Source organism: Lithobates pipiens, unplaced genomic scaffold (assembly GCF_037356315.1).
Source record: "Lithobates pipiens isolate NorthernLeopardFrog02 unplaced genomic scaffold, aLitPip1_a1.2 Scaffold_22, whole genome shotgun sequence".
NCBI classification, from domain to species: domain Eukaryota; kingdom Metazoa; phylum Chordata; class Amphibia; order Anura; family Ranidae; genus Lithobates; species Lithobates pipiens.
In genome coordinates this window covers 23,720,832-23,743,198 of record NW_027507784.1, presented here as the reverse complement: position 1 = coordinate 23,743,198, position 22,367 = coordinate 23,720,832, and the positions used below count along the sequence as shown (strand labels likewise).

General features: G+C 43.9%; 1 protein-coding gene across 1 annotated transcript in view; it reads left to right on the top strand.

Moving 5' to 3' along the window:
• Positions 1-14,148, top strand: part of LOC143923414 (serine protease 33-like) — a 29,520-nt gene extending 15,372 nt beyond the window's left edge. The window contains exons 3-5 of the mRNA XM_077447071.1: positions 6,907-7,175; positions 8,988-9,157; positions 12,929-14,148. Of these exons, the coding sequence (XP_077303197.1) occupies positions 6,907-7,175; positions 8,988-9,157; positions 12,929-13,276 (787 nt within the window). The 3' untranslated portion in view covers positions 13,277-14,148. The remainder of the gene's footprint in view (positions 1-6,906; positions 7,176-8,987; positions 9,158-12,928) is intronic.
• Positions 14,149-22,367: the final 8,219 nt, after the last annotated feature.

Below are 22,367 nucleotides of genomic sequence, written 5' to 3'. Positions count from 1 at the left end.
TCAGGTCACCTTGAGATGAGGTGACAGATGCACACCGTAGGGATCAGGAGTGCACCGCAAGGTTGTGGACCCAACGGCTGACTGTTGCAGACGGGGGACAGATCCTACTCGGGTTATAGCGTAAGATTCCCTGGGGCGCGGAGTCTAAGAGCCAGCAGGTGTTCACCAGCGCCTCTAGTGGTAAGGATGGACTTGGCTGCAACTGGCTCCAGGTCGCGACCCCCAGGGTCCCCCAGCTCACACACACAGTAGGCAACAGGAGGATAGGGATAGTGAGGGACAAAGCCAAGGTCGGGGCCACAAGCAGACAGGAATAGTCAGGGACACGCCAAAAGGTCAGGATCACAGGCAAACAGGGATAGTCAAGGACACGCCAAAGTCGGTAACGAAACAACAGAAGAGCCCACGGCAGGTAACAGGAAGCTAACACACAAAGGTTGATCAGCAGCGTTGGCCTGCAGTGCACAGGTTAATATAGAGCTCCCTGATAGGAGCTAGGGTGGAGCCATGCCAGAGGATGGATTACAAAAACAGACAGGTGAGGGTCGGCTGGTCTCTAGATGAACACATGGGAACAGGTAAGCAGACAAACTATTGCATAACCATGACATTAATTTTGGTTAAATGGATACATTTGCAGAAATGTTGGTGAAATAAATACTTCAAGTTTTTCCTCATCATTATATAGCATGATGATGCTTATTAATAAACCATATTCTCATGGAGCAATAGCTGGGTGTAGGATGCCTTTCAGGGATCTCGGGGAGGTTCCAACAAAACAGCCAAATGCGTCATCATTTTTCCCATTGTTCTCAAGAAACATTTGCCGATTGCATCTTTAACTTGTGATCCAAAGATGTGTGCTTGGCAGAGGAATGGAATACATTAAATTGTTTTTGAACAATAGACGCGGGATCTGCCCACCTCTTAAGAAGCAGGCTGACTCTTTCGCCTGAAGGGGCAAAACGATGAAGACGGCTAGTTTTGTTTGACGGGAAGCTACTTGTAGGCCTCACGTTAAAGGGAATCTAACATTAAAAATAAGAATGGTACATTTGGTTTCCATCCACATTGTTTCTTTTTCGTTTTCTAATTATTTTATTTATTTTAAAAAATATGTAAAAAAGGGAAATAAAATATACGAGGGATCTTTCAAAATATACGAGGGATCAAAATTTTCCACACCTTTTTATATCCTCTATGGAGTACATCCGATTGTAGTGACACACATGTAATGTTGGGATATGTTTCCAAATGGTGGCATTAGAACGTGTATTTGTATAACTTTTTATGTTATTCAGGGATAATTATGCCACATTTTTATATTTTCTCTTAATAAAATATATCTTTTTAAGAATTTTGTTTTTCTCTGTTCAAACTGGTCCTGCGATAGTCCATCTCCTTCTTCCCCTGTTCCCCCTTTTTGGTGACCTGTCGGTGGACAGGTTCTCCTTATTCCAATTTCTTCATTTAATTTTGGATGATGGTACTGGCTTACCCTTATATTTTATATTATCTATGAGGCTATAGCTTTATTGACTTTTTTTATGTCGAATAGAGTTTAAAAAAGCATCGAAACTTTTTGAAGAATCCTTGTGGATGGATCATAACCACACATACAATGTTATCTTCATTTGTGATAATATTTCAATGCTATATATTTGCCATTTCAAAAATTGGTTTCACTCTGCTTGTAAAAAGATTGAACTCTCCCCTGGAGCCACGCCTTTAATTGACGATGACGACTTGATTTAGTTCCAAATTCGTTTTTCGACAAAATTGGACAAATTTGTCAATTCACAAATATTTGAATTAACAAAAATCTGTTTAACTAATTTTTCCCAAAAATTCATAAATTCGAAAATTAAAAAAGTCAAAAATTTGTAAATATGTAAATCCAAAAGTTCGAAAATCCGAAGATTCGAAAAATTTTAAATCTGAAAATAAGAATGAAAATTCAAAAGAACGAAAATCCGAAAATAAGAACGAAAATTCAAAATAATAACAAAAAAAATAATAATAACTATTACTAACTATTAAATTATAGGTATTGGAATTTCCTTTCAAATTTGTCACTTAGTTAATGTAACAAATACGAATTTATCTGAAGTTAAGAATTATCCAAAATAATGAATGCTGCATCTAAACAAATGGAACATAAGGGATTATTTAATAATAAATAATAATAATAAAACTTTTTTATTATTATTATTTATTATTATTAATTCCTTACTTAATTTGTAACTTCAGTTAAATTTGTATTTGTTATGTTCATAAACACCCAAATTTGAAAGGAAATCCCAATACCTATAATTTAATAGTTATTATTAGTTAATTAGTTATAATTTCTGATTTTCGAATTTCCGAATTTTGGGATTTTTTAATTTACCAATTTTCAAACTTATGAATTTACAAATTTATGAATGCCGCATCTAAACTAATGGAACATAACAAATTCAAATTTTTCCAAAGGTACAAATTTATTCGAAATGACAAATTTTGATCATAATGAATGACCCAAAAAAGAAAAAAAAAAAGAATGAAAACAAAAACAAACAAATTTTTCGGCAGTGGACATGTCTTATATGTGGTACACAGCCCTGAGTTTGTGTCACATCATTCTGAAGAAGATACCCTCATTTCATATTTACCAAGTCCATATAATAGTAGTACCTGCAAGACGAATGACAGGTCATCGGCAAACATAACTGGTCTATTAGTCCAATCTATAGGGCTCCAGGTTCTGGGGATATTTAGAGAAAAATTCTGTAGGATCTAGGATAGTAAAAGTGTAGCAAAATGTATGCAGAAGCATCCTTTTTCTAGCAGTTTTTAATCTCTTATGATTACATGACTGCATTGCTGCATAGGAATGGTTATTAATTGGTTTGTGGTACTGGAAACAATAGACTCAAAAAGGAAAGTAGGAGCAGATGCCTTACTTGTTTTCAGTGGTGGCCGCTCCATTAGGGGAGCAGGGGCACTGCAGCCTCAACCATGTGTCAGGTCCCTGATCTACATGTGGGGCACCAAACCATGGATTCCAATGGAAGGGGTGTTTTTTTAAGCATGTGATTAGAGCCTCTAATAGGTTTCAAAAAAGGGTGGGCTCAGGGCGCAGAGTACTGCGCCCCCAGCACACAAGCTTGTGTGACAAATAAATATTCGCTATTGTCACACTGATCCTCCTCCTGGCCAATCAGGAAGCCCTTATTGGCCAGGGAGTCTCAGGACACGCGGTAGCGGCCCCGGCTCTTGCTTCCCTCTACTCCATCAGGTAAGCCAGCATTCACAGTGTCTAGTGCAGGCTTTCACAACCTTTTAACCCTAGAGGAACCCCACAAATAAATGTTATGTCTCGAGGAACCCTTACTAAAACCAAATCATCAGGGCTCAATGGGAACAATGCTCCTTATATTGGTGGTCAATAGGAAGAATGTCTGTCAGATCACCTTGAGGCGAGGTGACAGGTGCACATCGTAGGTATCAGGAGTGCACCGCAAGGTTGTGGACCCTAAGGCTGACTGCTGCGGATGGGAGACAGATCCCACCGAGGTTAGAGCGTAAGATTCCCTGGGGCGCGGAGTCTAAGAGCCAGCAGGTTTTCACCAGAGCATCTAGTGGTGAGGATGGACTTGGCTGCAACTGGCTCCAGGTCGCGACCCCCAGAGTCCCCCAGCTCGCATCCACAGTAGGCAACAGGAGGATAGGGATAGTGAGGGATAAAGCCAAGGTCGGGGCCACAAGCAGACAGGAATAGTCAGGGACACGCCAATAGGTCAGGATCACAGGCAAACAGGGATAGTCAAGGACACACCAAAGTCGGTAACGCAACAACAGAACAGAAGAGCACAGGGCAGGTAACAGGAAGCTGAACACACAAAGGAATACACAATGGTTGATCAGCAGGGTTGGCCTGCAGTGCACAGGTTAATATAGAGTTCTCTGATAGGAGCTAGGGTGGAGTCATGCCAGAGGATGGATTACAAAAGCAGTCAGGTGAGGGTCGGTTGGTCTCTAGAGATGAACACATGGAAACAGGTAAGCAGACAAACTATTGCATAACCATGACAATGTCCCTCTTAAAGTGGTGTCCAGAATGCCACCCTTAAAGACAGCTAAAAAGATATTTGGTGTCAGGCTGCTGGCTTTACTAAGTGGTGCTGAACCTTTAACTCTGTAGACATCATCAAATAGGTGCTTCATCAGCCACAGCTCAGGGAACCCCTAGCAACCTCTGGAGGAACCCCAGGGTTCCACAGAACCCTGGTTGAGAATGGCTGGTGCATGGTGGGTGATCATCGCTGTTCATCTCCCGTGGCAGGGGCATGGTGGGTCATCATTGCTGTTTCTCTCCTGCACTGAGGGGGGTTCCGGTTGATCATCACCGTTCTCATCCAGGAGGGGGGGATTGTTAGTTTGTGTCCCCGTCCCCCCCCCATAATTTTGAGAACCAGCCGCCACTGCTTGTGCTCTCTTTCCTGGAAGCGTGCCTTCATTTGATGATGTATTGCTCACCCTAAGGTGGTGTCACATCATTCTGTTGTACAGAGGTTGGAAAAAAAATATGGAAACACTACAATATTTGCAGGTGTAAAAGTGACGTTTTGCATTGGAAACAGAAGTAATGTAACATTCTTTTTCTTCCGCTGTGTGATGAGACACCGAGCTAACAGTTGGGAAGCCTCACTTTTATCATTCACTGAGTGCGCTGCTAGTAATATGGAGACACGTCAGACCTTACTGAGCTTCAAAGAGGATAAATTGTTGGTGCCGCTTAGCTGGTGCCTCTGTGACTGAAGTTGCCAATTTATTTGCCGTGTTGCGAGGTACAGTATCCAAGGATATGGCGGCATATACAGTTTCTGGGAAAACGTCATCTGATAAGCAAAAGCACAGTCGACATGGTCAACTGACCGAGGACATGGTCAACTGATCAAAAGAGACAAAAGGACTTTGCGCAGGATCGTGACCTGGATTTTTGCATGAAGAGTGGTATCAGATTCGATTATCCACCATCCAAGACTCATATTTGTCCATTCCCAGGAGAATTCAGGCCATCTTGGATGCCAAAGGTGGTCCAACACCATATTGGGCAACAATTATGTTCTTTTACCAAACTTGTTTCCAGAATTTTGTCCAACCGCTGTAGATAACCTTATTTAAAATCTACCAAGTCCATATAATAACACCTACAGTACATTATGAATGACGGGTCAGCAACAAAAAACACTAGTCTATCAGTCCAATCCATGGGGTCCCTGGATTTGGGGACATTTAGAGAAAAATCCTTTAGGCTCTTGGATGATAGAGCTGTAGAGAAATGTATTCATGACAACCAGTTTCTAGCAGGTTTGTGATCTCACCTAAACACATCACTGTGTTGCAGCACAGAAATGATCATTTATGGTTCATGGCACGAAAGAAATAGATTTAAAGAGGAATAGAAGAGCAGATACCTTCCTCGATTTCAGTGCCCGTCTAAAGTTACAGTGTATTGTGAATTAAATAAATAAATAAGCAGGTGTATTGTAAATAAAGCAACGTCCACCCCAGCCTGGGTCTGTGAAATCAGCTCTCAGAACTCTGATTGTAATAAAAAAAAATGGCAATAGCATTAGAAAACAATTTCAAAGTTATGGCACGCTGGTATTTGGTACCAGCAAGGATTGCAAAATTTATCCCAGCATACCCAGAAATTTTTTTCGAGGATGTTCCTCACCTCAGCTCCTCCATATTTGGTGGCAGTGTCCGGTAACCCAAGATTTCTGGGGAAAGATATTTGATATGGTTTCTAAAGCCTTGTAAATCTCTATACTCCCAGACCCAGCTGTGGTCCTCCTAAATCTTAAACCAGCTGCACTTACTCATACTCAATTTTAACTTCTCATTAATCTTACAACTGCAGCCAAACAAACTATCGCTAAGGCTTGGAAATCTCCCACTTTAATTGTGGCTGAAGCCAAACATAGGATGTTGAAGCCCCTTTTATTTGCCAAAATGATGGCCATAGAGAATGATAATATTGGTAAATTCAACAAAATTTGGAAACCTTGGGTTAAACATTTTTTGCCCCATGACTTTGATTATTCATTGTTGTTGCCCCAATAATTCCTATGTATGTATGTATATTTTTTTAAATTATATGAATTTTTTGGATGTGGGCCGCACTACCACCGTGGAAGACCCTTCCTTCTCTTTCTTTCTTCCCTCTTTCTCGCTTCTTCTTCTTTCTCTCTTTTCTTATCCCGATGGATAAGGGAATCTCTCTTCTTACACATATGGTTTTATATTTTGAAATTGACAAGCACTGTCTTTTTTTTATTTTCTCTGATATTTATCTTAATTTTTATATGTTTGAGCTAATATAAATGGCATGTGTAATCCATGATTGGAATACCTAGAGCCCCTTATGTCTTTTGCAATATTTAAAATTATTTTGATGTAAATGTTCCTGATTTATACAGCTTTGCCCCTCCCCATCCACAGCATGTGCCCATCAGGGGTGGATGGGTGGTCTGGAGGCATGTTCCATTAAATACACCAACGTTTTTTGGGGTTCTATGTTGGCTATTTAAGTGAATCTATATTATTATAAGTCTTAGTTTCAGATATAATTCCTGTTGAACATACAGTGACTTATATGCTCATTATTTATTATTCATGTTTTGACTGTTTCCCATATATAAACCTACAGATTGTTATGTATTTATTATGTAAATCTTAATAAAAATATTGAATGAGAAAAAAAAATGGAAATAGATCTAAGCATTACAATTATCTTTGGGAGTGTGTAGAGGAAGGGTGTGCTTGTATGGATTTCAGAATGATCTTTATTTTTGTCTAGTGGTGATATTTGCACAGTAGATGGCGCCTTAGTGATGATCTATCCTTGTCTCCTTGTAGGCCTCTCGAAGTAGAGTTGTTAAAGGTGTATCTCGGCCCCTACAAGCTGTTTGGGTCTATTCCCAGCACATTCGTCGATGTAGAATCTTTCATTGTTAATGAGAACTATACGAAGACCGGAGACATTGGGGACATCGCCCTGTTAAAGTTGGCACACCCAGTCACTTATGATAAATACATTATGCCGATCTGCCTGCCATCTTCTTCTGTCACCTTCCCCTGTGGCATGGAGTGCTGGGTGACCGGCTGGGGGACAACATCTTACTATGGTAATCCCACAACAATGTAACTAAAACACCTTTCACATCTTTGTTATTCACAAAAAAAGATTTAACTACAGTAGCTTCAATTGTATTGTCTTCTACTTCTTCTTCTTGGCTTCTCCTCTGCTGCTGATAACCAATGGCATTTCATACAAATGAACTGTAGAATTTAAATGAAGAAGGCATTCTAAAATAGGAAAATAGTTAAACTAATGCCGCGTACACACGATCAAATTGTCCAGCGTACTTAGTCCGCCGAAACGCATTTCACCGGACAATTCAATCGTGTGTGGGCTTCAGCAGACTGTCTCAGCGTAAAGTCCGGCGGACTTAGAAAGTATTTTTGCAGTCCAATCTTACTTACGGACTTGGGTTTCAGCGGACAATACGTTCGTGAGTATGCTGGTCTGGCGAACTAAGAATGACGCGTGCTCAGAAGCAAATTACGAAAAGGAAGCTATTGGCTACTGGCTATTGAACTTCCTTTTTCTAGTCCCGTCGTACGTGCTGTACGTCATCACGCTAGCAAACGCCGGACTTTCTGTGTGTCCGTGTGTGGCCAAGTCTGTTCGGTAGAAAGTCTGCCGGACTATCCGCCGGATTGTTTGCCGGACTAAGTACACCGGACAATTCGATCGTGTGTACACGGCATTAGAAGGTGGCAAATTGAGAAAGAAGCTGGAAGACAGTTGCTGGAAGACAGTGCTAGACCGCAGGGACTGGAAACTACCTTGTGCTTAAAAGTCAACAGCCACAGTATTTGTAGCTGCTGACTTTTATTTTTTTTTTAAAAGGTCAAGCTCCTTTTTAAAACTCCAGAGGGCTGCAAGAAACCAAGATTGGAGCCACCGGCAGTGGGATAAGTAAGTAAACTCCATGGAAAAGGGATTTGAACAGCTTTTATTGGATGCTGTCGGGGGTTACAAAAGTATTAAATGCAAAAGAGTCTTTTGAAGCCTACAACGCTGGATCAGAGAGAGAGAGAGGTAGGAGACATGGACTGCCAGAGAGGTGAGTAGTTCTTCTATTGCAGGTCACTACATTACAGAGTCACTTTAAATTACCATTTGCTGTATTTGCAATTATCATTACAAATGTTTTGCAATCATCTTTCAGAAGTACCACCCATGAGATATTCTACATTACAGGACGTATCTAAGCCTGAGAGAGCATAGACAGTCAACGACCAGCGAAATTGTCCACTTCCATAGATTTTCCACTTTGTCTCTTTCATTAATTATTAAAGAGGAAGTAAACCCTGATGGGTTTACTTCCTCTTTCATTCCCTGCAAAGGTAAAGCATAATGGACTACTATGCATCGCATCGCATCGCATTGCATAGTAGTCCATTATGTGTCACTTACCTGACACAGGAGCCAGCGAAGTCACCGCTGTCCCCTGTAGTCCGGCGCATCCATCTTCTCGGTGGGTCTCGCCATTCCACCACTGTCATTCGGCGAAGCCGCGATGACGTCACTCCCACGCATGCGCACGGGAGCCGCCACGTGCGGCATATCGCCGTTGACGGGTGCCGCGCTCAGTGCGCCTGCGCGCCGCTGTCTGCGGCGCATGCGCCGTAGACAGCGGTGCCTGTCTTTCGGCAAATTTCTCCTAAACCGTGTAGGTTTAGGAGATATTTCTTGGAACTACAGGTAAGCCTTAATCTAGGCTTACCTGTAGGTCAAAGTGTGTTGTAAGGGTTTACAACCACTTTAACCGCTCTCTCCACTCAAGCCCCTAAGAGCCTGCCAGAACTTTAGATATTTACAGTACTTGTGTCATTCAGTTAATCATCTTCTTACTGTTCATGTTCCCCAGGGGATTCACCTATAGATGGGATCCTCCAGAAAGTGATGACTCCACTCATCGACTACAAAACTTGTGACCTGATGTATCACGTGAACAGCAATGAAAACAGCAATACAGTTATTATCCAGGATGAAAAGATATGTTCTGGCTACAGAAATGGACTAAAGGATGCATGTCAGGTTGGTGACACCTACAGGGGCTCAGCTTGTAGGATTTTGCAGGGCTGGGTGATGTACTGAGCAGTTCTTACATTTAGTGCAGACTGCTTGCATTCTGGGTATTTCATCCCTGGGCCAGTACTATTGCTCAATACATCCTACAGCACCATTCAGCCTCGGCAGCTGTCAGCCTCTCATAGAGTATGACAGGCTGCTGGCAGTGCGCTGAATAGTGCGAATGTTCCTTGCACCTGCACCTAAATGCCAGAGCCTCATGCACTGGGGCTAAACACTCTTATACCATGTACACACACACACGGAATTTCCGACAACAAAAATTTTGGAGCTGGTTCTCAAATTTTCCAACAACAAAATCTGCACTGGCTATTGAACTTCATTTCTCTTGGCTTGTTGTACGTGTTGTACGTCACCGTGTTCTTGGTGTTCGGAATTTCCAACATTTGTGTGACCGTGTGTATGCAAGACAAGTTTGAGCCAACATCCGTCTGAAAAAAATCCAGGATTTTGTTGTCGGAATGTCCGATCGTGTGTACGCGGCATTAGTCTTTTCTGTACTTTATTCATTCAATAAAAGCTGGAGAGAGGGTTAGAGGTTACCCACAAGAGCAAAATGTCATAGAGACCTTCTGGTAGCATTACAGTTAATGGTGGCCCTACTTTGCTTAGTAGCAGCCTCCCAAAATTTGGTGGCCCTCGGGTCATAATATTTTAGTAGCAGCCTCCCAATAACAATTGAAGATCAAAAGCTTCTTGTGTTCTCAGTAGAATTCCCTATGTGATCAGTCATGGGTATCTTAAAATGTTGAATAATGAGGTCTTCTGCAAAGTCCTTCGGCAACAGCTCCTCCCAAGTTCCCCAGCACACTTTTCAGCATAACAGTGTAATCTGAAGAAGCTTCATACAGGTAGCCAACTTCCTGACATCTCTAGAGATGCCTCATATAGGTAGAAATCTCTCTAAATTTGTCAACAAACAATCAATGTCCTGAGCTTAGGATAAACCATGGAGCACAGAAAACAAGGTTAAGACAGGTAGTGAGGGGAAATCTCTGAGATTTCCTCTCACTTCCAGTCTATCCAGTATATTAAATATAATATGGACATATATTGGACATTCTAGCGCAACAATCACTCCCTGCTTCTGGGTCAGTACTGGAAAAGCTCTGCCCAGCACATACCCTGCTAAAAACGGCCAGCGGGATGCCATAGTTTGAAGGAGTTCAGCCTGCCCTGGATGCCAGCACTGACTAGAATGATTGGGAAGCATGACGTCTCTCTCTCAAAGACATCCTCTACTTAGCCAGCTGCTTCTCCCCCACATGCTTGTTATTCTACCATGGGACCCCGCTCTGCTGACAGGGGCTGAGGGGCGGTCGGGGGTGCTTTGCTGGGCTGAGCATGCGGTAGGCGTCCTGGAGTGATCAGTACCGTCTCCTTCCCCTTTCATGTGTCAAAATCAATTTAATCATGGGCCACATCAACATTTACAGTTGCCCCCAGCTGTATCTGTAAGACTAAATATTCAGAGCACCTCCCCCCTTTATATCAGATGTCAAGAGCCCCCCCCCACCACCATCAAATGTCAAGAGTACCCCCCCACCATCAGATGTCAAGAGTACCCCCACCCTCCCTTACACCATAGTGCACCCCCATACCTTGTGCTGCTGCTGAAAAGAAGCTGGGGGCAAAACTGGGAAGCAGAAAATATAGAGTCTGGAGTAGGACCAGAGGAGGGCTGGAATCAGCTGCCGGAGTCTGCCGAATGCTGAGACTAGGGCATGAGGAGATGAGGGGGGTGCTGCGCCTGCACAGAGGTGTAGGATCTGTAGAAGGAGTTCTGTCCTTCTCTCTGCTACCGACTCCTAAGACAAGGTGGGACGGAGATGTGGGTGATGCCGCAACTCCAGGAGAGGTGTGAGGGTCACATGAAATGGCCCGAAAGGCCAGATTCCACCTGCGGGCCTTCTGTTTGAGAGGTGAATGACATGAACTAGGGGGCGAGGGCAAAACTGTTTGTAAAAAAGAAAGTAAAAGAAAAAAGCTCAATTTTAATAGTGGAGTGGAGAAGGATTACAGTGAAGGGAATGTAAGTAAGAGGGTGAAGTGCTGCTTTAAAAAGCATTCTCCCTTCATTTTTTATTTTTCATTGTTCCTTCCCCCAAAGGGAAAAGTAAAAGTACGTAGTACTTTGTTCCATGTTTCTATGTGCTTTGTAAGCCTAGCTACAAGGTCACACAGGGTGCCCCCCCTCCCCCCAGTGGCCATCTGACAATGCAGCTACCAACTAGCACATGGCACATCTCTAAGCACTTGTCTGAGACAAGTAGTGGCAAGAGGAATGCATTTCTCTTGCCGGCACTTCTATTAGAAGTGCTTGGAGCCAGAGATACAGTAGTTACCAGCTATTTAAGATCCCACACACTCCTGTTGCCTGCACTTACTTTCCCATCTGGAGGTCCGCCGTTATCCTGCAGGGGTTGCCTGTTATCTCAGGCTCCTTGAATGATATCTGCACCCTTGTGTCTCCACTGATTCACTGACCCCAGTGTCACTAGTGACCTCTACACCCTTGTGTCTCTAGTGGCCATGTGTTTCCAATGGCTCCCTAAAAAATTTAGGTTTTTCAAAGCCTAGCTGCAAAAAAACATAAAATTTCGAAGACTCCAGCGTAAGGCCTGAACATTAATGCTTCAGAATAACAGCCTGAATTATGTAGAACATAAAGAAACATACCGGTAATAGAAGAGATCTTTTGTCAGTGTGTAAGGAAATTATAAAAAAAAATTCTCCTCAGTTGGTAGTCATGTTGCCATTTTCCTCCATCCTGTGACTTGCCATTTAGCGGTTCCCGTTATGCCTTCGTTGGCTGGAAAGAAAACCTACCTGTCCTTGAGATGGGTTCACCCCCATCTCAAGAACAGGAAGGGAACATATCCTATATGGGGTCACAGATGGAGATTAAAACCAGCAAGAATTTAAAACTCTTTCCCAGACTCTGCAAAGCTAAAAATAAAAATCTTGACTGGGGTTAGGTTTTAAAGTGGTTGTAAACCCTTACAACCAACTTTGACCTACAGGTAAGCCTAGATTAAGGCTTACCTGTAGGTCCAAGAAATATCTCCTAAACCTACACGGTTTAGGAGATATTTGCCGAAAGACAGGCATCGCTGTCTACGGTGTATGCGCCGTAGACAGCGGCGCGCAGGCGCACTGAGCGCGCTGCAGTTAGCGGCGATATGCCACGAGTGGCGGCTCCCGTGCGCATGCGCGGGAGTGACGTCATCGCGGCTCCGACGAATGACAGCGCCGGAGCAGCGAGACCCACCAAGAAGAAGGATGCGGCGGACTACAGGGGACAGTGGTGACTTCGCTGGCTCCTGTGTCAGGTAAGTGACACATAATGGACTACTTTGCGATGCATAGTAGTCCATTATGCTTTGCCTTTGCAGGGAATCAAAGAGGAAGTAAACCCATCAGAGTTTACTTCCTTTTTAATAAAGAAACCTTGTAGGCAAGCTGCAAACATCTGTCAAAACTGGTATCAATTTCCCAAGAATATGCTGAGGACCTGGATCAAGCATATCGAACTGCTTCTCTGGTGCCTTCAGATAGATTAAGAACTTAAATTGAAAGGGGCCTCAAGCAGATATCTATAGACATAATGTATCCCCTTGAAAGTTTATTCCATCAGTTTGGTCCAATGTTTGATTTGGGTTGGCCATGCTCGACAAATAGACACCAGTACAGCTGACAATTTTTGATGTTTTCTAGGGTGACTCAGGAGGACCTCTGGTGTGTAAAGTTCATGGCATCTGGTACCAGGTTGGAGTTGTAAGCTGGGGAGAAGAATGTGCAGCTCCCAACCGCCCTGGAGTATACACCCTGGTGACAGCCTATCAAGCCTGGATCAGCAGTTACGTCAATGTGACATTCATCAATGTGACAGGAATTCCTCCACCAACAAACACATGTGCGGGGGACTTCATCAGCAAAAATGAGACTAGTAGTGCAGAAACCACTGCTTATCCATCCAGCACAGTCACAGACAAGGCCTATGGCCTTTCATGCCATTGCTGGATTATCCTGGCCCTAGCTGGTCTTCTTCTCACTCATCTTTAACCACAAACTGTCTTCAGACTCAGAAGAGGAACTTGCATCTTCCCATCTTTATTAAAAACACATAACTTGGGTGATATTGTATCCTATCAACATCATATGTGCCTTATAACATTCTCATATGTGCCACCATAAGAATAATTTAGTAAGACAGAACAACGGGTAATGGTCATGTTCAAAGTTTAATAGACGATTGCAAACAGTCAGATATTTGCTTACTTATGCCAGTGGAAACTTGATTTATTGCTATGCCTTCCAAAATGATTAAGAAATATTACTACATATGTAATCTATAACCTGTTACTGCCATTTTGTTTGGTGTGCAAGTCCCAAATCCTAAAAAAAAACTCTTAAAAAAAATGGATATTAATATTGATTGATCTAGCAGTCCATCGTCTTCCTCTTCTCGTTTAGTTTTTATCATCCCTGCTTACCTGCTTGTGGATCCTGCACAGATAACATACTCACCCACCCACCAGATCCAGCAATGTCCTGCTGAGATCCTTCTCCCTTCTGCCCCATGCTTGGTCCCGCGCTGCCATCTTTATCTCTGATGTCATCGGGAAGCTGACGGCTATTCTGGGTTCAGCCGGCGGCTCTCCCAATAACTCACTGCTAGTCCCGCCCCCTCCTCTTTTCTCAATGCAAGCTAATGCCTCCCGAGTTTATGTGATGTGCATATCCTGGGTGGCACAGTGAGAAAAGTGCACTTAATTTGTCTAGGCCAGGAGTGTCAAACTCAATTTAATCATGGGCCACATCAACATTTACAGTTGCCCCCAGCTGTATCTGTAAGACTAAATGTTCAGAGCACCTCTCCCCTTTATATCAGATGTCAAGAGCCCCCCCTCCCACCACCATCAAATGTCAAGAGTACCCCCACCCTCCCTTACACCATAGTGCACCCCCATACCTTGTGCTGCTGCTGAAAAGAAGCTGGGGGCAAAACTAGGAAACAGAAAATATAGAGTCTGGAGTAGGACCAGAGGAGGGCTGGAATCAGCTGCCGGAGTCTGCCGAATGCTGAGACCAGGGCATGAGGAGATGAGGGGGTGCTGCGCCTGCACAGAGGTGCAGGATCTGTAGAAGGAGTTCTGTCCTTCTCTCTGCTACCGACTCCTAAGACAAGCTGGGAGGGAGATGTGGGGGATGCCGCAACTCCAGGAGAGGTGTGAGGGTCACATGAAATGGCCTGAAAGGCCAGATTCGGCCTGCAGGGCTTGTGTTTGAGAGGTGAATGACACGAACTAGTGGGCAAGGGCAAAACTTTGTAAAAAAGAGGAATGCATTTCTCTTGCCAGCACTTCTATTAGAAGTGTTTGGAGCCAGAGATACAGTAGGTACCAGCTATTAATGCAGTTATCCCCTTGCTAGCTATGTTGTTGGGCGGTTGCTGGAGTTAAAGTGGGTGGGAGGGTATCTCTGTGTAAATGTGATAAAGTCCTCTTGATCCTCACAGGTAGAATGTTTTAGAAGAGGGCTAACTGTAATGCCGCGTACACACGGCCGGACTTTTCGACGGACTAGGTCCGACGGTCATACCAACAGACTTTCTGCAGAGGTCCGAGGGACTTTTTGAACAAAATGGCCATCTTTATGAGGAGCAACAATTATTTTTTTTCAGATCCTCAGAGAGTTCTTTGCCATGAGCTGCCATGCTGAACTTCCAGTGACCAGTATGAGAGAGTGAGAGCGTTAACACCAAATTTAACACACCGGCTCCCCATTCACACCTGACAACTTGTAACACCAAGTCACATGACAACGGGGAGGGAAAATACCTAATTGGGCCCAATTTGGACATTTTCACTTAGGGGCATACTCACTTTTGTTGCCAGCGGTTTAGACATTAATGGCTGTGTGTTATTTTGAGGGGACAGCAAATGTACACTGTTATACAAGCTGTACACTCACTACTTTACATTGTAGACAAGTGTCATTTCTTCAGGGTTGTCACATGAAAAGATAGAAGAAAATATTTACAAAAATGTGAGGGGTGTACTCACTTTTGGGAGATACTGTATCTTGCTAGTAACCCGGGGATTGCCTGTACCTGATATCCTTATGCCCCGTACACACGAGAGGGATTAAGTCTGCCAGACCTCCGACGGAGTTCCGCTGGAGTTCCGACGGAGTTCTGGCGGATTTTTCGACCGAACGGACTTGGACACACACCATCACACTAAACTCCGACGGAGTCGAACGTGATGACGCACGACTGGATTTAACGTAGGAAGTTCATAGACAGTAGCCAATAGCTGCCCTAGCGTCGGTTTTAGTCCGTCGGAGTAGCACACACACGAGCAAATTTTTCGAAGGGACCGGGTCCGGCGGAGTTCCGTCGGGAAAATTTGAAGCATGCTTCATTTCTAAAGTCCGTCAGACTTTAGCGAAGCTAGAGTCCGTTGCAGCCCACACACGATCGAATAGTCTGACGGACTCAGTCCGTCAGACTTTGGATGTCGAAAAGTCCGCTCGTGTGTACGGGGCTTTAAAGTGGTTGTAAAGTCTGAAGTTTTTTGTTTTAACCTAATGCATTCTATGCATTAAAGCGGGACTGTACTGGGGAAAAAAATATTAAAAGCCAGCAGCTATAAATACTACAGCTGCTGACTTTTAATAAATGGACACTCACCTGTCTCGGGGTCCAGTGATGCCGGCAGCCGAGGCCGATCGATCGCTCGGCTCTCGGCTGCTGCCGCCACCATTCTAGGTGAGGGAATCAGGAAGTGAAGCGAATCGGCTTCACTTCCCGGTTCCCTACTACGCATGCGCGAGTCACGCAGCGCAATAGGAATTGTCCGCGCTGTCTCTGAGACCCGTGTGTGTCCCAGCAGACAGCGCGGCAGGACAGGAAGAGGCACAGACTCCCTTGGGAGTCTATGCCCAAAAGTGGGTGTAAATACCTGTCTTTGACAGGTATCTCCACCCCCTTCCCCCCTGAAAGGTGCCAATTGTGACACCGGAGGGGGGGAGGGTTCCGATAAGCGGAAGTTCCCGCTTTAAGATAAAAAACCTTCTATGTGCAGCAGCCCCCCTCAGCCCCTTAATACTTACCTGAGCCCCATCTCAACCCAGCTATGAGACAGCAGCCACCCAGGACCCTCTCTCTCCTGATAACCATTGGCTCCAGCTGCTGTCATCCAAAGTCAGTTAGCCAATGAGGAAAGGGGAGAGGCGAGGTCGAACCACAGCTCCATGTCTAAATAGATAGAGGGAACTGCGGGTTGGCTCGGGTGCCCTCCATAGCAAGCTGCTTGCTGTAGGGGCACTCAACAGGAGGGAGAGGCCAGGAGCGTTAGCGAGGGACCCCTGAAGAGGAGGATGGGGGCTTCTCTGTGCAAAACCATTACACAGAGCAGATAAGTATAACATGTTTTTTATTTTTAAAGATAGATGAAAGAGACTTTAGTATCACCTTAAATTCTCTTTGCTGGTTTCGGGAAGTTGGGTTTGGTATTTTAAAGGCTTTTTCCTCTCTGTGTGTGTTTAGGCTATTGAGGAATGTCATGTGCCTTTTTTTTTTCTGAAAAAACATGTTTTTCTTTGTCATGACTAACAATGCCTGCAGGAGATGTGAATTTTTGTCCCACAATTGAAAGTATGGTACTGAATGTATTCTAAAACCAGTTTGGCTTGTTGAATTTTCTCTGGTTTTGTATTTGTACAATTGTGTTTGCAATAGTCAATTCTACACATTAGAAGCAATGTCTGAACCATAGAGATGAGCTTTTGGGTTTGGGTTGACCATGAGTTAGGTCCAAAAACACAGATTGTTCGCCATTCCGCAAACGTGCAAAAAACGAAATAGACGGAACTGGTTAGTTTGCTGACTGAGACCTCTGGCGGTGTCACCCAGAAGAACTTTGTTTCGTGTCCCTTATGCCCCGTACACACGATCGGACTTTCCGACAACAAATGTTGGATGTGAGCTTGCTGTCGGAAAGTCCGACCGTGTGTAGGCTCCATAGAACATTTGCTGTGAGAACTTTCCGCCAAATTTGAGAGCAGGTTCTCAAATTTTCCGACAACGAAACTTGTTGTCGGAAAGTCCGACCGTGTGTAGGCTCCATAGAACATTTGCTGTCGGAACTTTCCGTCAAATTTGAGAGCGGGTTCTCAAATTTTCCGACAACGAAACTTGTTGTCGGAAAGTCCGACCGTGTGTAGGCTCCATAGAACATTTGCTGTCGGAACTTTCCGCCAAATTTGAGAGCAGGTTCTCAAATTTTCCGACAACGAAACTTGTTGTCGGAAAGTCCGACCGTGTGTAGGCTCCATAGAACATTTGCTGTCGGAACTTTCCGCCAAATTTGAGAGCAGGTTCTCAAATTTTCCGACAACGAAACTTGTCGGAAATTCCGATCGTGTGTACACAAGTCCGACGCACAAAGTTCCACGCATGCTCGGAATCAAGCAGAAGGAGCCGCATCGGCTATTGAACTTCATTTTTTCTCGGTTCGTCGTTCGTGTTGTTGTACGTCAATGTTCGGAATTTCCGACAACATTTGTGTGACCGTGTGTATACAAGACAAGTTTGAGCCCACATCCTTCGGAAAAAAATACACGGTTTTGTTGTCAGAAATTTCGACGGACTATCACTAAATGATCCCAGGAACATCATTGGTCATATGGGGTCATGACCGTATGTGGATGGTGAGTGATGTGAACAAGCCGGTTTTCTGACATTCATCAGCTGGCCAGGAAACTGACATTTGCAACAAGAGTGTGCATGGTTATTAACCACTTAACCCCCTGACCAATTTGCAGCCAAAGGACCGGGCCCCTTTTTGCGATTCGGCACTGCGTTGCTTTAACTGACAATTGCGCGTTTGTGCGACGTGGCTCCCAAACAAAATTGGCGTCCTTTTTTTCCCCCACAAATAGAGCTTTCTTTTGGTGGTATTTGCGCTAAAAACAAAAAGAGCGTCAATTTTGAAAAAAATTCTAAATTTTTTACTTTTTGCTATAATAAATATCCCCAAAAAATATATAAAAAAACATTTCTTTCCCTCAGTTTAGGCCGATACGTATTCTTCTACATATTTTTGGTTAAAAAAAATTGCAATTAGCGATTATTGATTGGTTTGCACAAAAGTTAAAATGGAACAAGTTCCCCCACCAACGGGGTTTTTAGGCAGCAAAAAACAATGATGATAGCATGTCAAAAATAATATGAAAAATATTTTATTGTATGGTAAAAACATGAGCTCCACCTAGACATTTAAAAAGAGGAGAACAAGCTCTTGTATACAAGATACAATGATATCAATGGGCATACAGTGAACAGACTATACTATAAATACACTGTATGAATTAATGACAGTAGAAATATAGTTCTAACGCGTTTCAACCACTAGGGTCTTCTTCAGAGATGGTCTGTTAATAAAAACAAAGTTACACTCAGTGAATCTATCAAATAATATTTGTATTAGAATTATCTTATATTTGTTAATATGGTTTACCCGATAGTGTATTTCCAAAAGAATAACGTAAGTTGTAATGCTTAATGATGGAGTTCACCCATAGGTTCATGTTTCAGTATCCCTCACATATCAGAGATGTTGGTCGGTCCGTACATTTCGCCAAAGTGCCAAAAAGAGGGAGCGGGATCGGAATACCCACCGGCGCGGCTCGCGGGAAGTCACACGGATTCCATACGCCCCATAAAATATATATATATAGGAAGTAAGTTATAGCTTTTACAAAATAGGGGATAGTTTTATAGCATTTTTATTAATATTTTATTTTTTTACTAGTAATGGCGGCGATCAGTGATTTTTATCGTGACTGCGACATTATGGCGGACACATCGGACATTTTTGACACATTTTTGGGACCATTGTCATTTATACAGCAATCAGTGCTATTTAAAGTGGTTGTAAACCCTTAGGCCGCGTACACACGCGGGGACTGTTCGGCCAACTTTGTCCGCTGAACAGTGTTTCGGCGGACAGTCCGCCCGTGTGTGGGCTTGAATTTCCGAAAAACTGTCCGCTGAAACCTTGTTTCAGCGAACAGTTCCCTCGTGTGTAGGCTTGTTCGACAAACTAAGTTCCGCGCATGCTCAGAAAGGATTTACACGCCGAAAGTTATAATGCAATGTATAGGACGTCGTATTTTTCGTCCCGTCGTACGTGCCGTTCACGTCATCGCGCACGGTTTCAGCAAACTGTTCGTACGTCGTGTGTGGCCATGTCCGTCCATGCTAATTTTGAGTGGACTGTTTGCCGAAACTGTTTGACGAACAAAGGTTGAGCGAACAGTCCCCGCGTGTGTACGCGGCCTCACAACACACTTTGACCTACAGGTAAGGCTAGATTAAGGCTTACCTGTAGGTCCAAGAAATATCTCCTAAACCTAGACCAGTGATGGCGAACCTTGGCACCCCAGATATTTTGGAACTACATTTCCCATGATGCTCTGACACTCTGCAGTGTACTGGAGCATATGGGAAATGTAGTTCCAAAACATCTGGGGTGCCAAGGTTCGCCATCACTGACCTAGACGGTTTAGGAGATATTTGCCGAAAGACAAGCACCGCTGCGCATGCGCGGGAGTGACATCATCGCGGCTCTGGCGAATCACAGCGCCATAGCAGCGAGACCCGGAAGTTGCTCCGGGATACATGGCAGCGGCGAAGAGGAAGACGGAGGACCAATTTGGGGGCTTCGTTCTCAGGTAAGTTATTCATAATGAGCTAGTATGCTATGCATACTAGCTCATTATGACTTTGCCTTATAGGGTGTGTTTTTTTTTTGCCTTTACTTACTCTTTAAATGCACTGATTCCTGTGTAAATGACACTGGCAGTGAAGGAGTTAACCACTAGGGGGCAGTGTAGGGGTTATGTGTGACGTTATGTGTTTTCTTTTATTGTGGGGGGGTGGCCTGGCATGTGACGTCACTGATCGTCTTTCCCTATAAAAGGGACGATCGGTGACCTCTCCTCGTTCTTCAGCTCTGTGACCCGATCCCGGGACACCAGCGGCCACAGTCACAGAGCTCCCGACCCACGGCTGGGCACTTAAAGAGCCACGTACAGGTACGTGATTGTCCCCAGCCGTGCCATTATGCCGACGTATATCGGCGTGAGGCGGTCCTTAAGTGGTTAAAGTGGTTGTAAAGCAGGAATCTCTAAACTACGGCCCTCCAGCTGTTGCAGAACTTCACGTCCCATGAAGCATTGTAAAACTCTGACATTCACAGACATGACTAGGCATGATGGGAATTGTAGTTCCTGAACAACTGGAGGGCCGTAGTTTGGAGACCCATGGTGTAAAGGCTCAAGGTTTTCTTAAAAACCTTCTGTGTGAATTAGGCCCCCCATCCCAGTCTTCCTAATATTTGAGATCAATCTTCCTCCAGCATTGTGCGCTGGAGCCTTGGCTCTCCTGGGTCTCTTCCACCTCATTGGCTGAGACAGACAGAAAGACATTGGCTTGGCTCTCCCTCCTCATTGGCTAAAAGAGTAGTGGGAACCATTGGCTCCCGCTATTGTCAATCGCAGTCAGTGAGCCAATGAGGAGAGAGCAGAGACGGGACTGAGCCATGCTCTATTTATGAATGGACACACAGAGCAGTGACTTGAGAGTAATGCCCTTGTACACATGGCCGGACATTCCGACGACAAAATCCTTCAGATTTTTTTTGACGGATTTTGTCCGAAACTGGTGTTGCATACACACGGTCGGACAAAGTTGTTGGAAAATCCGATCATTCGGAACGCGATGACGTTCGTTTCATATGACGGGACTACGTAGAGGCCAGTAACCAACAGCTTTGGTCTCGTAATTTGATCTGAGCGTGCGTGGCACTTTGTCCGTTGGAATTCTCTACAAACGATCGGGAAAAGTCAGATCAGATTTTTTTGGTCGAAAAGTTTGAGATCCCGCTCTCAAATAATTTCTGTCTGAATTTCCCACCGGAAAAAGTTTGATAGAGCTCACACACGATCGTATTTTCCGACAATATAATCTGATCGGACCTTTTCCGTCCAACCATGTGTACGGGGCATAAGCCTGCTCAGGTGCCCTCATAGCAAGCTGCTTGCTATGGGGGCACTCAGCAGAAGGGAGGGGCCAGGAGTGCCTGACGGGGGACCCAAGAAGAGGAGGATCGGGGCTGCTCTGTGCAAAACCAACTGCACAGAGCAGGTAAGTATAAATGTTTTTTTTTTTTTTTAAATTGCTTAAGGACCAGGCGCCGTCAATATACCGTGACAGGTTGGCTCTCCTTTAAGAGCGATAGAACACCACAGCCAATGTGCGTGGCCAGCGACCGCGATATCCGCCAGCAACCCGTAATCGCTCCACAGAGTGCCAGAATGGGGATCTGTCAATGTAAACACACACATTTCCCATTCCCATTCTGACAGGAGAGGAGAAACAGATCTGCTGGTGATCAGGAACAGCGATCTCTCTCTTCCTCCAGCCAGTCCCATCCCCCCCCACACTTATAAACACCTCCCAGGGAACACTTAACCCCTTGATCGCCCCCCTAGTGTTAACCCCATTCCCTGCCAGTGTCATTTATACACTAATCAGTAGCTCTGATCGCTGTAATAAATCTATCCCCTATTTTGCAGACGCTTTTGTGCAAACCAATTATTATACACGTACTGGGATTTTTTTTTTTACCGCAAATATTTTGAAGAATACAGATTGGCCTAAACTGATGAAGACATTTTTTGGGGGGATATTTATTATAGCATAAAGTAAAAAATATTGGTTTTTTTTTTCAAAATTGTCGGTCATTTTTTATAGCACTGACAACGTTCACAAAAGAAGTGTGAAAAGTGTCCGACCTGTCCAGCACAATGTCGCAGTTCAACTAAAAAAATCGCAGGTCGCTGCCATTACTAGTAAAAAACTAAAAATAATAATAAAAATGCCAAAAATCTATCCCCTATTTTATAGACGCTATAACTTTTGCGCAAACCAATCAATATACGCTTATTGCTTTTTTTTTTTTTTTACCAAAAATATGTAGAAGAATACATATTGGCCTAAAATGAGGAAGAAATCTTTTTTTTTTTTTTTACATTTTTTTTTTGCATATTTATTATAGCAAAAAGTATAAAATATTATATTTAT